Below are 16,519 nucleotides of genomic sequence, written 5' to 3' on the forward strand. Positions count from 1 at the left end.
CCAAATTATATCAGTTAAATTTGCTTCCCTTTCACATTGGAGATCCAGTGATATTGTGATAAGAAGGCAGTGGAACGTCAAGATCTGAAGTAGGGATACATGACAAGGTTCAGAGTCCCCACAGAGGACTCTGAACCCCCAGCCCTCAAAGCAGACCCTCATCCCTGGTCTGTTGAGGCACTCATCTGAAAGATTTACTTTGTAAGAAGCAAATAAATAGCCTCATACCCCATTCCCACCACGCTTCAATGTCTCAATCTATAAGAAGAGTTCTACCCCACCATGCCCTGGGAGGGTCAAGTCAAAATTAAATCTGAAAAAAAGGATTATACATTACTTGTAAGACACTATACATTTATATTGGTTTGAGGGTGCTGGATTACGGAGGAAAGAACAAAATTTTAGGTGGTGCTAATACTGATAGGAGTGTATTGATTCTAGATTCAACATGCTAGCTTCAGAGACTGGGCTTTTGACAGGGGCTTGGTGGGACCCTGTTGGAGGAGATAATCGAGAGGACATGACCCATGAGCTGGACCCTGGCAAACGGAAGTCCCTCATCCCCTCTCCTGTCCTTGGAAGGTATGTTCCACTGGCCTTCCCCGCACTACAAGCTGCCCAAGGCCTCAGCCTTGAGATAGTAAAGTGGTGCTGAGATCACCTGGACGGTATGTGTGACTGAGCCCAGTGAAAGCCTCTATATAAACTTTTAAGATTCTGGCGGGTGAGTGCGGAGATCTACTCACCTTGTGGCCACCCAAGACAAGCCTCATAAGTAAGTTTTCTTGCTTATTAAATCTGCCACCTACCAATCTGGAGTGGTCTGCCGCTTCTTCAGTCTCTCCCTGCCCTCTGTGTATGGGGGCCAGTTTCAGATTACACAGGGGCAACTCCAGAGGAGGATGCGAACTAACAGATCCCAAACCCAACCCAGTGTAATTTCCCAAGCCCAGGTGTGTATACTTCAAATAGCTGTATTTCACAATAGCACAATCACCATACTGGCTTCCTGGATAAACATTTTTATGGTTGAGGTGGCAAAACAAAAAACATTAGAGGTCTCCCTCTACCATGATAGAAAATCAAAAGCAATACTGTAGACAGGGCCTTCAGAGATTAGTGACACCATCAAAAACAGATTCAGGGGTAGTAATCGGTGGCACCTGTCCATTTTAACTGGATATGTTATTAATACATTGTCTTAAGCAACCTTACTCAAATGGCTAACTAAGGTACTTTTCCAGATGTGGTCTCTTTACTATAGCAAATCAGGACAGCCTTGGCAACACATATGCAGCTCTAATCTGGCCAATGCTTTTTCCCCCAAAAGGAATTTACTTTCACCTAACAAGGACAGCAACACATCTTCCCCAACTTGCCTTAGAGCAGTCATTCTCAAAGAGTGGTCCCTGAAGCAGCAACAGCACGCCCCACTGGAAACTTGTTAGAAGTAAATTCTCCATCCCACCCCAGATCTACTGATTCAGGAATTCTGGAGGTGGTGTCAGTGATCTGTGTTTTAACAAGCCCTTCAGACGATTCTGATGCACACCAGAGTGTGAGAAGCACCGCCTTAGAGTAATATCAGCTCTTCAGCTCTGTGCCTCAATTTCATTTGACCAGAGACTCTAACCATATCACTATCTCACAGGACATCACGCTGGCCTATCATATTAGGACATAAAGCTGGTGAGGCCATAGGTATGTACCAGTGAGGAGATTAACCCTACATAAATAAAAGGAACCTTCCACTTTGATTCTGCTAATGGTTCCTGATAGATACTGGACACAACTATGGGACATCTAGAGATAATCAGCCCAAGACCTCTCATGAACTGGGTGTTTTCTAGTCACCTATTTATGACATCAGGTGTAGCCAATATCATTCCCTCTTCAAGTGGCCAGAGTAGATTTTAAAGACACGGGAAAGCAGCATGAGCGTACTGCTCACACTCTCAGAACGCCTACTTCTGTCATACTACACCTTTTCCTTAAAACACACCAGCTAGCTCCCCATGATCTAATGACATGATAATGGAAGGGACCATAGTATAGACCCGGGGTTGCTGGTGCTATAAGATCCTGAAGAGAAACTCTGGGTTAAAAGGCTAATAGAGAGGGATCAAAAGAAGAAAAATATTTTGATTTTAAAAAATACATAAAGCTAAGCCTAAGCAGAGTGGGCTTGTGGCAGTATCTTGCCTGCACCTTGCCTCCCTTAGTAATAAAGATGCAGGTTATACAGACATTTGTCACTTTTCTGAAGCATGAATCAGAATCCCCCTGGTACATGGAAGAAGCCACTTTACTAGTGACCAAGGCCAAGTGACCGTAAAGCATCTGATTCTCATCTCAGGATTTGTGCTTTCTACTCATGGTGTCACACAGTAACTCTCAAGAAGTGGTAAGCGCTTTATTTCTTACTTTAAAATGTCACCAAGGGCTTCCCTGGTGGTGCAGTGGTTGAGAATCTGCCTGCCAATGCAGGGGACACGGGTTCAAGCCCTGGTCTGGGAAGATTCCACATGCCACGGAGCAACTAGGCCCGTGAGCCACAACTACTGAGCCTGCGCGTCTGGAGCTTGTGCTCTGCAACAAGAGAGGCCGCGACAGTGAGAGGCCCACGCACCGCGATGAAGAGTGGCCCCTGCTCGCCGCAACTAGAGAAAGCCCTCACACAGAAACGAAGACCCAACACAGCCATAAATAAATAAATAAATAAATAAAAATAAATAAAATTAAAAAAAATGTCACCAAAAAGAAAGTCAACCTCTAGTGATAGTAATGAAAATTGAGAAAAAGTGAAGAAGTTTAAAAAAATGATTGAAAAAAAAAAAGTGGTGTGCCTTAGGTAGGCAACAGACTCACTAAAGATCTAAAGGGGTCCTTAAATGTTTACACTTCACAGAGCAAATACTGTCAAAGTGGTTACGAGAGTTGAGTAAATTCTTTGAGAATGTTAATGGACTACTGTATAATCAAGTGGTACAAACTCTGCCACTTATTATCATGAATGTGACTAATCTCAGGCAAGTCAACTTCTTTTTAAAAAATGCAAACCAGGGCCTGGAATACAAGATAAGAATAAAAAACAGAAATTTGCATTATTTCCACAACAGAAAACTTGTTATTTTTTAAGTAGTTCCTAGCGAGCACTACAAATTTTAAACTATTTCTCCAAAAGACCTTTCCTTTAGAAATTAGACAAAGATATATAGTAAGTGGTTGGTACTGCAAAATAATCTGTCCACTGAAGAGTCAATTATTTAATTTAAAACTTGTAACTTAGAGAGTGTGGCCAAGATGGTGGAGTAGGAAGACTCTAAGCTCACCTCCTCCCACGGGCACACCAAAATTACAGCTTTACAGAGTGACTATTGATGAACACAACCTGAAGACTAGCAGAAAAGATTTTCCACAGCTAAAAATATAAAGAAGGAACCACAATGAGACAGGTAGGAGAGGTAGTAATACAGTACAGTCAAGACCCACTCCCCAGGGTAGGCAACCCATAAATGGAAGGATAATCACAATTGCAGAGGTTTTCCCCAAGGAGCCAGGGGTCTGAGCCCTACATCAGGCTCCCTAGCCTGGGGGTCCCGCGCTGGGAAGATGAGCCCCCTAGAATGTCTAGCTTTGAAGGCCGGCAGGGCTTGCATACAGAAGAGCTGGAGAGATGCAGGAAACAGACACTTCACTCTTAAAGGGCACATGCAAAACTTCACACACTCCAAGTCCCAATGCAGAGGCAGTAATGCAGACTGGGTCAGACCCTCTTACTGATCTTAGAAAGGCTCCCAGAGAGGCAGAAGGCCGGGACTCCCCCTGGGGAAACAGACACTGGCAGCATCCATTTTGGGGAGCTCATTCTACCACGAGGACACTGGTACTGGCAAGCACCATTTTGGAGTCTTCCCTCTAGCCTATTAGTGGTAAGTGGGTACCACTACCTCTGGCAGCCACCATACAAGGTAGGGACTTGCAGCCAGCAGGGCTGGGGACCAGCCCCACCTACCAGGGTGCTCACAGTTGTTAGCCCTGTCACAACAGAAGGGCCCACACAGCCCACATAGTGGGCACCCCTAGAGCATACAGCTCTGGGGGCCAGAGGGGAGTGTTCTACTGGGCCCCACAGGACGTCTCTTACATAAGACCAATTCGCCAAGATTGGGAAACATAACTGACCTACCCAATACATAGAAATAAACACAAGGAATTTGGCAAAATGAGGAGACAGAGGAATATGTTCCAAACGAAGGAACAAGACAGAACCTCAAAAGAAGAACTAAGTAAAGTGGAAATCAGCAATCTACCAGATAAAGAGTTCAAGACAATGATCACAAGATGTTCAACAAACTCAGGAGAAGAATGGATGAACACAGTGAGAAATTTAATAAAGAGTTCGAAATTATAAAGAAGAACTAAACAGAATTGAATACAATAACTGAAATAAAAAATACTCTAGAAGAAATCAACAGTAGATTAGATAATACAGAGAATCAGATCAGTGAACTGGAATACAGAGTAGTGAAAATCACCCAAGCTGAACAGAAAAAAGAAAAAAGAATTTTTAAAAAATGAGGACGGTTTAATTTGAGACCTCTGGGACAACATCAAGCATACCAACAATTTGCATTATCAGGGTCCCAGAAGGAGGAGAGAGAGAGAAAGGGGCAGCGAATTTATTTGAAGAAAACTTGTAACTTGAAAAACTATAATTCACATCAGGTACACATTCAACAAACATTAATGAATGAATACATACATATATACAAACTAGAGTAATAAAACTTCATTATCTACATGCCATATTCTCAAGGAAAGGAAAAAATCACAACACAACAGTCTTCCCATGGTCTAAAAGAACCATGTCTCTTTGTGGACAGGCTCTCCTGAAGGCATAACTAATAATATCCTAGACTGTGGAATAACAAGGAATGACCCTAGGGACTTTGTGCCTATCAGCAGAGACTCCCAGGAGAAATACTGTCCTCTGTTCACATACAGGTCTAACCCTGATTCTGTAGACTCAGAATTAGTCAAGGTACTTTCCCTACTACTGCAGTACAATGTCAGAAAGGAAGGTAAGTTTATAGTTTCTACATTTAAAACCCAACAGTAGCCACTATACACACAACTGATCTGGAATACTTTTCTATATTTATTTCATTTTAAATGACTCGATAGCTTACTTTCAGAGTAATTACACCTATTTTCAGAAAGTCTTCCCTGAAAAATAAAGAGGTTAGTCACACTAAACATTTTCTTTCCTTTTGTATGGGGTAGAAGAGTGGAGAATAAGGAGGAAAGGAAGGGATCCACTAGACTCATCTAAAAGCAGATGAATATGTTTAAAAACCAATAGAAACAATTTTTCTTTAAAGTTTGTTTATACAGTTTTTCTCCATCCCTTTACTTTTAATTGATTAGAGACATTTTACTAGTGCATATTAACAGGTGGAAAGGAAAGGAGTTTTTTTTTTTTTTGGCTCACTTCCCTTTAGACTGTTCAAAAGTAGAACAACCACATGCTGTTCCAAACACAATACATGACTTAGCTTTGCCTAGGCCTTAATGAAGGCAATTCAAAAAGAAAAATACAATATTCTGGTCTCCATTTTCCCTAGATCAATCTCAGCTCATTCTGGATGAAATCAGTCTCTCAAGGGACATCAACCTCACAATCTGAGAAACAATGCTCTAGATATGAAACAAAAGGCAACACAATGGAAACCAGCAACCATTTGTTTTTCCACTTGGGAGAGTTAGACTGTACAACATCCTTTTCATTACAAAGCCAAGTTACTATTCAGAATTGTAAATTAACTCTTTGTAATAATACAAATGACTTCAGTCTCAGATAATAAAATAAGGAAAAAATTAAAGTCCCTTATTTCAAGCAATCTCTGGAACAAAACTAAAGGACCAGGATATCTCAGTCAGATCCTTTGGTTTGTGATAAATTTGACTTAAAACTTATCTGGAAAGAAAATAACACATACACATATGGTAACATATTAATAAGAATGCACAATAATGATTTTTATTACATGCTTTATGTGTGTAATCCTTAAGAACATTTTCAAGTACTTTAAACCAGGGTTCAGGAAACTACAGCCTGTGGGCCAAAAGTGATGCACTATCTGTTTTTATAAGTAAAGTTTTATTGAAACATCCACACTCATTTGTATTGGCTACAATTGAAGAGTTGAATAGCTGTGACAGAGACTGAATGTTTTGAAAAGCCAAAAATATTTATTATTTACCCCTTTACAGAAAATGTCTGCATTCCCTGCTCTAAACCACTGGGTCTCAAATTTTAACACTCATAAGAAACACCTGGACAGCTTGTTAAATCAATTTCCTGAGCTCTACTTTCACAGATCATGATTCAGTAGGTTGGGATGGGGTCCATGAACTTGCATTTCTAACAAGCTCGCAACCTGCTGGTCTATGAACTAAAGTTTGACAACCACTGCCCTAAACCATCTCATATAATCACAGATCAGCAATGACCACAAATGCTATAAATTCTATAAACCAGGATAACCATCACACATAATGAAAACTAAGGCATAAAAGAGGAGGGAAATAGATCTCTTGACTTACATGAAATTCTTGGTAGCTAAGAAGGCACAATTGGTTGCCATAATCATCAGATAATTCTTCAGCCCCTCATCCTAATGTTAATTCATAGTAAACACTGGAAATTCAACCGGGACCAGCAGGAGCCAAAGGCAGTTGGGTTGGAAGTGTAAAACACAATCAGTTCCTTAGAGAAACTATAAAACACTTTTTAAAAGTAAAAGCTGAGGTATATTCAGTTATAATTTAGTATTTGACTGGACTAGAGATTAAGTACTAAAGTACAATGTTTGAAAAGAAATCTGACACATATAGTTTATAATACAATGGTCCAATCAAAAGATTAATTCTTTCACTCCATATAAATAAATATAAATGGTTAAAAAATCTAATCTTTTAAATAAATTCAAAATAAACATGTGTCAAGCTAATAATGGGAAAGAACACAGAGGATATCAACTGATGTATTTTATTAGAACTAGGCTCAGGCAGATCAAAGGTGGATGATATGTAAACCACATAAAAATATTAGTGCCTTTCAAAAATAGAAATATAGATCAATGGAACAGGATTGAAAGCCCAGAGATAAACCCACACACATATGGTCACCTTATCTTTGGTAAAGGAGGCAAGAATATACAGTGGAGAAAAGACAGCCTCTTCAATAAGTGGTGCTGAGAAAACTGGACAGCTACATGTAAGAGTATGAAATTAGAACACTCCCTAACGCCATACACAAAAATAAACTCAAAATGGATTAAAGACCTAAATGTAAGGCCAGACACTATCAAACTCTTAGAGGAAAACATAGGCAGAACACTCTATGACATAAATCACAGCAAGATCCTTTTTGACCCACCTCCTAGAGAAATGGAAATAAAACCAAAAATAAACAAATGGGACCTAATGAAACTTAAAAGCTTTTGCACAGCAAAGGAAACCATAAACAAGACCAAAAGACAACCCTCAGAATGGGAGAAAATATTTGCAAATGAAGCAACTGATAAAGGATTAATCTCCAAAATTTACATGCAGCTCAATATTAAAAAAACAAACAACCCAATCCAAAAATGGGCAGAAGACCTACACAGACATTTCTCCAAAGAAGATATACAGATTGCCAACAAACACATGAAAGAATGCTCAGCATCACTAATCATTAGAGAAATGCAAATCAAAACTACAATGAGACGTCATCTCACACCAGTCAGAATGGCCATCATCAAACAATCTACAAACAATAAATGCTGGAGAGGGTGTGGAGAAAAGGGAACCCTCTTGCACTGTTGGTGGGAATGTAAATTGATACAGCCAACAGCCACTATGGAGAACAGTATGGAGGTTCCTTAAAAAACTAAAAACAGAACTACCATATGACCCAGCAATCCCACTACTGGGCATATACCCTGAGAAAACCATAATTCAAAAAGAGTCATGTACCAAAATGTTCATTGCAGCTCTATTTACAATAGTCAGGACATGGAAGCAACCTAAGTGTCCATCAACAGGTGAATGGATAAAGAAGATGTGGCACATATATACCATGGAATATTACTCAGCCATAAAAAGAAACGAAACTGAGTTATTTGTAGTGAAGTGGATGGACCTAGAGTCTGTCATACAGAGTGAAGTAAGTCAGAAAGAGAAAAACAAATACCGTATGCTAACACATATATACAGAATCTAAAAAAAAAAAAAAAAAAGGTCATGAAGAACCTAGGGGCAAGACAGGAATAAAGACACAGACCTACTAGAGAATGGACTTGAGGATATGGGGAGGGGGAAGGGTAAGCTGTGACAAAGTGAGAGAGTGGCATGGACAGACATACACTACCAAACGTAAAACAGATAGCTAGTGGGAAGCAGCCGCATAGCACAGGGAGATCAGCTCAGTGCTCTGTGACCACCTAGAGGGGTGGGATAGGGAGGGTGGGAGGGAGGGAGACGCAAGAGGGAAGAGACATGGGAACATATGTATATGTATAACCGATTCACTTTATTATAAAGCAGAAACTAACACACCATTGTAAAGCAATTATACTCCAATAAAGATGTTAAAAAAAATAAAAAATAAAAAAAATAAAAAATAAAAATATTAGTGCCTTTCACGTAGACTCTGCAGAAGATAAAGGTGGAAGGTAAAGATTTGGAGGGAAAATTCTCATTGATGATTTATTAGAATAAGAAACATCTTCTTTTCCTTTATTTCGCCTTCATTGAACATCTACCATGCTCAGAGGCACTGTACACTGTACTAGGCATTAGACATAGAAATGAATAAATATCCCTACTCTCAACAACCTCAAAAGCTAGGGAGAGAGCCATGTAAATAAGTGCAATACAGCACGGTAAGTATAAGAACAGTTGTATATATTATGTACTATCAGAGTGTAGAGAGTGAGCTGATTAAATATGCTTGGGAGAAAGGTGAAAGGAATGCTTCGCTAGACACAGAGTTATTGCTTTAACTGAGATGTAAAGAAATTGAGCAGATGAAGAAGGGTAGGTAAGGAGCCCAGGAGGCAGTGGATACAATATGTGCAACTGTATGGAAGTGAGAGGGAGTAATATGGATCTGAGCTCTACATCTACAAACAGGTCAGCTTGGCCGAAGCAGAGTGTGTAACATGGGAAGCAACGAGATGGGAAGCTGGACAGGAAGGCAGGGTCTCATATAAAGAACCTTAGGTGCCGCACTAGTCAGGTCTTTATTTTTCCAGCTTTAGGAAAATGGTGACGAATTTTAACCCCAGAGTGGACTGCATGGATTTGCATTTTACTGAAATCACTTTGGCACTACCAGAGGGGACAGGCTGAAGCCAAAGGATTTTATGTTTGATCTAAAAATTTTGACAAGACTTTGTATTCAAGGCATGGATGAGAAACAGAAAGGTAGAGCTGATTAGAGGTTAAAAAAAAAATCTCCCAGCTTAATTTTTATCAAAATGAAGTTTAGGAAGAAGCAGCAAAGATTGAAATTAACACAGGACATTCTAATCTTAGGAAATATTTTCTTTTTTATCCAATAAGGTCAAGGATAAAAAAACACCCCACAAAAACCATTAAAGATGACATTATGGTCCATGTTGACAGAAGACTGCATCAGATTATAGCCCTCAGATCTTGGACAAATCATAACTTTTCTGGGCTTCAGTTTCTTCACCTATATAATGACAGGTTCAAAGCTTCCTAACCTGGGCTATAAATAGATGTATATTTCAATATAATTGGTTTCCTTTGTAATCCTACTTATGTTATTTAAATTTTAAAATTCTGAGAATGGGTCAATGGCACAAAAGAGGATAAGAAGCTCTGCATGATATTTAAGTCACTTACAACTCTCGAATTATAGAATTTTGGACATTCAATACAGGAACTAAAAGAGAATGCCAATGGCTAAGGACAAATAAGGACAGGGCAATAGGAAAAGCGTAATACACTGAACCAAAAAGATAATTTATAGGGATTTAAAGTCTGATTTAGGTTGATATTATTTTGCCTTTCCATTTCCCTTTCTTTTTTTGTAAACTTAGGTTAATGCTGGTATTAAATGACTGCTTGATGGCTTTCTTTTATATCCTTAAACCAACTGAAATGTGATTTATGGAATAAAACTTAATATTAAAGGCTAAGAGAAAGTGTAGATTATATAATGAAGAGATTAGTAATGTCAGCAATCAAATAAAGGAGGTAAGAACAAAAATGCCTTCTTGATATCAAGTCCAGACACAAAACTACCTGGGAAAGAAGCTAGGTAAATGAAAAAGAACCTTTTTTGGGTCAGAAACAATTGGTTTTAAAAAGACATGTCTAGAACAAAAACTAGTTCTTAGCATCTTATAATTATAGTATTTAATAGCAGGGATGCATCTCTCCCTATCTTCATAATGGTACTCTATGATAAGGAATTCTAAATTATCTGAATTTATAAGGTCAATGTCAGCATTCAAAATGCATGTAGCTACTATACAAAAAGGAGACCAGATTTTAAAAAATTTTTAAGAACTCTATAAGATATGAGTTATAAAACACTTATCAGAAAAAATGTGAATGAAGGTTATAATTATTCCTTGAAGTTACTCATACTACATACTTTATTTAATCAGATTAAACAATCAAAATGGTTCTGATTAACCAATGGAAGTCTCACCACATCATCTGTTCAGTGTTCAAAAAGACACCCACCTTGCACTGGTTTGAAAAACCATTGAAAGATTATAGTAATATAATTTGCAATATCTTTTAAAAGTACTTCTACTTAGTATTCAAAAGCCTTCCTATTTTAGACATGAGTCTACAATGAGGTAGCTGGACAACTATTCAACTAAACAACAATGGAAGACTTTAGAAGCTGCGAAATCAAGTGTGGTCAGTTTTTAAAGCTGTGTCTATATTAAAATTGCCGGGGTTTCAACTCTTAGAAACAATCTGAGGGGGAAAAACCTTTACCATCCTCAGTTTGTCTGGAAAAAAACTACAGAAACATTAGTCTTCTTTCCTTCATGAAAGTTATCCACCTAACAGATCTGTAGGAGAGGACAGGTTTCTACAGGTAACTCTTTCTTCCCACACCTCCCTAGCAATCTGTGTATCTCTAAACCAGAGGCAGGTAACTGAGGCACCTGAGGCAATCTTTAGTGTCACTCTGCTCCGCCCCTGATGTGTTATTTTTTTTTTTTAAACAGGTATCTTACAAAGAATACTGAAGCAGTATGCTTAAAGAAAAAAAAAAGTCACTTTTTAGCAAAACGCTATCTACAGCCCCAAAATCTTCTAGCCATTGATTTGCTTCAGAAAAACAGGGTCAAGTGAACGTAACAACTACTTATGAAAATACATGTAGTCCAAGAACTTTTAGTCCAGGCAATATAGATTATACGTTCAATCAATTAGGAAAAATTCAGAATTCACATTTCTAGAGGAACTACCATAATTTACTCAGGAGAGCAAAATATTTGACAGGTGCAAGACATTGCAAAATCATTCATAACTATACTTCGTATAAAATGAACTCAATCTTAAGCAAATCCACTAAGCAGGGCCACAGATGTACACGAGCGTAAGTTAGTAGGGAGATTTAATTCTCAAAGGGATTTATTCAACGTAGGACTTATATACAACTTGAAGAAATCCCTTACTGTGTCTGTGTTTTTTTTAATAAAAAGGTCCTATTTCTAGTTTATTCCAGAACAGAGCATAAACTATTTTTCCATAAAGATACGAAGAACTACTCACCTCCATTTCCACAGCCGCAATACTCTGGTCATAATGACCCATCAGATTAGGGAAAAATGTCATGTTGTAGGCCATTTTCATACATCTGGGAACAGTAATTGGTTCACAGGTGAAAAGACTGTGCCCTCGTACGAGGGGTAGAAACATACATGTCCACAAAAATGTAAACGTTTCCATTCTCTTCAAATTCCTAATTTTACCACATGGCTTGGATTAATCGCTCTTTTCATTCTCAGATTTCCATCCAAAGATAAAATGCTCAAATTCCTCGTTTAATTATTTTACCATTTTGAAGGAAGCTCTTTTTCCTGAAAATGGGTTCTGGGTCAATTACTGTAAAAACAACCAAAAGGGTGTATCAGCAACGTTTGTCATAGACTCAAATGCGTACGTCAAAGTGCAGAGTTAAGATTTTCACCCTAGGTAACTAACATCGGAAAAACGACGGAAAATTTCGTCCCATCGAGATCCTCTTCCACCTGCCTTGGCACAGAATCTATCGCCTGCTGAGGAAGTCTCATCTCTAGGGAACGGATGATAGGAGGCTTGCGCTGTACGGAACACGGGGTAAAAGGGGGGCACTGGATGAGTGAGATGGAGAAAATGGTGGGGATGGGAATAAGTTAAGAAAGGCTGATAGAATTGTAAAACCTAAAAGCCCCTGTTGGCTATCTTATTACGCACAAGAAAACCGAGTCCCAGGGAAATTCCTTAAGATCTCATGAGTTCTTCAATTCTTTAAAGACTCTAAAGGGCCAGTTTTTGTGGCACTCTTCTGGAGACATACTTTTACGTTTTTTAAAAGGCCAACTAGAGGGAGACTTCTAGGATTCCTACTGCGGAGGAGCGAAACTAGTATTCAAGGGCTGGGGGGAGTAGCGATCTCACGGAAAAGGGAAATGAGCAAAGCTGTCCCGCGGCGGCGACGGAGTTTCGGTGGGAGGGAGGCTATGGGCCCGGAGCCACGAATAATCGCACGCCCCCACCCCATCCCCCAACACACACCGGTGCCCCGACTTCCAGCGCCAGGCAGGGCAACTCGCCCCACCCCCGGGCACCTGCCCCGGGCCCAGCGCCGGGCACCTGCCCCTGGCCCCGCGGGGACCGGCATCGCCTTTCCCCAACTTCCGGGAAAATTTTGGCCGGTGCGGACCGTCCCGCCGCCGCCGCCTTCCCCGCACCTGCGGCTCCAAGCGCGCGCCCCCCGCCCGCCCCGCACCCCTGGAGGCCCGCCCCTGCTCACCCCCGCACCCGCCCGGCCGCGGCCGCCCGCCCAGTCGGGGCCCGAGGACCCTCACCTCGGGCGGCGGTCGAAGGCACCTTCCTCCCCGTCCCCGTCCAGCCCACCGTAGCCCCGCGACCAGAGACGGCTCCCGGGAGTGTCCGGGACTCTAGCCACCTCAGGAGCCGCACCGGGAGCGAGAGCTGAGGAATCCCGCGAGACTGCGCCGCCAGGTCTGGCGGGCAGGTCACGGCTCGCGGCGGCAGCGGCGGGTCTGGCTCTCCGCCAGGGCCCCGCCCACGCTGTGCCGGCCGGACCTGGTTCTGGGCCGGCCCCGCCGGGCAGGGGTGAACGGTGTCGCGGTGTCGGGGGTCCAGCTTTTGGGACGGGGAGCCCCCTCCACTTTGCCGTCTCTTATGTGCCGTCCAGAGGGGTTCAGCCTAGAATCCCAAATAAAGCTTCTTTTAGAAGAACCCAATTTATTCCGAATTTCAGGAGCCAAGAATTCTTAAACGGGGCCAATTTGCTCTGGAAAGTCAATTGCCCAAGTGACCTTAGTTGGAGAGTGGGTAACTTGCTGGGTATCTGTCTTAAAAAAACAAAAACAAAACAAAACAAAAAACCAAAAAAACCTTTTATTAATTAAGGGAGTCTGGTCACCAACTGGAGGCACAGGTGGCAATGGGATTTCAGCCCTGGCAGGTCCTGTGGTTTATTGATGCAGAACCGTAATAGAAAGTTCAACTGCTTTAGGAGTCAACCCAGTTTTTAGTACCAGCTGTGCCACGCGTCATCTCACAGTGCTTACCTATTCATCCCTTCCCTCTAACGTTTGAAAATCACCAGATCTTCATACTGTCACCAAGTTTGGTCTTTTCCAGAATGTCATACATTCTCTTTTCCAGTGGAATCGTACGGTATGTAGCCTTTTCAGACTGGCCACTGTCACTCAGTACTATTCCTTCATGTCTTCTCATGGCTTGATAGTTCATTTCTTTTTAGTGATAAATAATATTGCATTGTCTGGATGGACCACAGGTTATTTATCCATTCACCTACTGAAGGACATCTTGGTTGAGTCCAAGTTTTGGCTCTTATGAATAAAGCTGTTATAAAAAACATCTGTGTGCAGGTTTTTGTGTGGAAGTAAGTTTTCAGTTCCTTTGGGTAAATAGCAAGGAACCAGATTGCTGGATCATGTGGTAAAAGTATATTCAGTTTTATAAAAGAAAAAAAAAGTGCTAACTGTCTTCCAAAGTGGCTATACCATTTTGCGTTCACACCAGCAATGCTTGGGAGTTCCTGGTGTTTAACCCCTCGCCAAGGTTTGATGTTGTTACTGTTCTGGATTTTGGCTATTCTAACAGGTGTTTAGTGATATCTCTATTTTAATTTGCATTTCTCTGATGAAATAAGATATGGGCATTTTTTCATGTGCTTATTTGTCATTTGTATATCTTCTTTGAAGAGGTGTCTGTTAAGGTCTTTGGCCTGTCTTTTAATTGGGTTGTTGATTTTCTTCTGGTTGAGTTTTAAGAGTCCTGTGTATATTTTGGATAATAATCCTTTATCAGATATATCTTTTGCAAATATTTTCTGCCAGTCTGTGGTTTAACGCCTAATTCTCTAGACCTCATCTTTCACAGAGCAGAAGTTATTAATTTTAATGAAGTCCAGTTTGTTAATTTTTTCTTTCATGGATCGTGCCTTAGGTGTTGTATCTAAAAAGTCATCACAAACCCAAGGACTTCTAGATCTTCTCCTATGTTATCTTCTAGGAGTTTTATAGTTTTGTGTTTAAATTTAGGTCTGTGATTCATTTTGAGTTAATCTTTGTGAAAGGTGTAAGATTTGTGACCAGATTTATTTCTTTTTTTGCATGTGCAGTTGTTACAGCACTGTTTGTTGAAAAGATGATCTTTGCGCCATTGTATTGCCTCTGCTACTTTGTCAAAGATAAGTTGACTGTATTTATATGGGTCTATTTCTGGGTTCTCTATTCTGTTCCATTGATCTATTTGTCTATTCTTTCACCAATACCACACTGCCTTGATTACTGTAGTTTTGTAGTGAGTCTTGAAGTCGGTAGTGTCAGTCTCCAACTTTGTTCTTCCTCAATATTGTGTTGGCTATTCTGGGTCTTTTTCTTCTCCATATAAACTTTAGAGTCATTTTGTTGATATCCACAAAATAACTTGCTGGGATTTTGACTGGGATTTCATTAAATCTATAGATCAATAGATTTGGGAAGCACTAGTTGGGAAGCACTAGCATCTTGGCAATATTGAGTCTTTTTATCCCTGAGCATCAACTATCTCTATTTATTTATTTCTTCATTGATTTCTTCCATCAGAGTTTTGTGGTTTTCCTCATATTGATCTTATATATATTTTGTTAGTTTAATGCTCAAGTATTTCATTTTTGGGGATGTTAATGTAAATGGTATTGGGGTTGCTTATGTGTTTGTTTGTTTTTAATTGGTATTGTATTTTTTATTTCAAAATTCACTTGTTCATTGCTGGTATATAGGAAAGCGATGAGATTTATGTTAACCTGTATCCTGCAAGCGTACTATAATCACTTATTAGTTACAGGAGTTTTTTAGTAGATCTTTCCAGATTTTCTACATAGACAATCGTGTCATCTATAAACAAAAACAATTTTATTTCTTCCCTCCCAGTCTGTATACTTTTTCTTTCTTTCTTTCTTTCTTTCTTTCTTTCTTTCTTTCTTTCTTTCTTTCTTTCTTTTTTTTCTTTTTTTGGTCTTATTGCATTAGCTAGGACTTCCAGTACAATGTTGAAAAGGAATACTGTAGTGAGAAGGAACATTCTTGCCTGTTCCTAATCTCAGCAGGAAAGCTTCTAGCTTTTTAGGATGATGTTAGCTGTAGGTTTTTTGTAGATGTTCTTTAGCAGGTTGAGGAACTTCCCCTCTATTCCTAGTTTGCTGAGAGTTTTTATCTTGAATGGGTGTTGGATTTCATCGTGTTTTTTTCTGCATATATTGATATGATTATGTGATTTCTCTTCCTTAGCTTGTTGATATGATGGATTACATGAATTTTCAAATGTTGAATCAGCCTTGTATACCTACGATAAATCTGAAGTCTGCTCTTCTGAAATTAATATAGCTACTCCAGCTTTCTTTTGATTAGTGTTAGTGTGGCATATCTTTCTCCATTCCTTTACTTTTAATCTATATGTGTCTTTATTTTTAAAATGGGTTTCTTGTGGACAACACATTGTTGGGGTTTGTGTTTTCATCTACTCTGATAATCTTTGCCTTTTAATTAGTGGATTTTTACCATTGATGTTTAAAGTGATTATTGATATAGTTGGATTATGATACTATTTTCTATTCATTGCCCTTGGTCTTGTTGCTATTTTTTCCTTCCACTCTTTTTCTGCTTTTTGTGGTTTTAATTGAGCATTTTGTATAATTCCATTTTCTCTCCTTTCTTAGCATATCAATTAT

General features: G+C 39.8%; 1 protein-coding gene across 1 annotated transcript in view; it reads right to left on the bottom strand.

The window, feature by feature from the left end:
* FZD6 (frizzled class receptor 6) overlaps window positions 1-13,263 on the bottom strand; it is a 35,963-nt gene extending 22,700 nt beyond the window's left edge. Inside the window, exons 1-2 of the mRNA XM_057532395.1 lie at window positions 13,119-13,263; window positions 11,821-12,153 (exon numbers count right to left, since the gene is read on the bottom strand). Of these exons, the coding sequence (XP_057388378.1) occupies window positions 11,821-11,997 (177 nt within the window). The 5' untranslated portion in view covers window positions 11,998-12,153; window positions 13,119-13,263. The remainder of the gene's footprint in view (window positions 1-11,820; window positions 12,154-13,118) is intronic.
* Window positions 13,264-16,519: the final 3,256 nt, after the last annotated feature.

The sequence above is a fragment of the Balaenoptera acutorostrata genome, chromosome 17, assembly GCF_949987535.1.
Source record: "Balaenoptera acutorostrata chromosome 17, mBalAcu1.1, whole genome shotgun sequence".
Classification (NCBI taxonomy): domain Eukaryota; kingdom Metazoa; phylum Chordata; class Mammalia; order Artiodactyla; family Balaenopteridae; genus Balaenoptera; species Balaenoptera acutorostrata.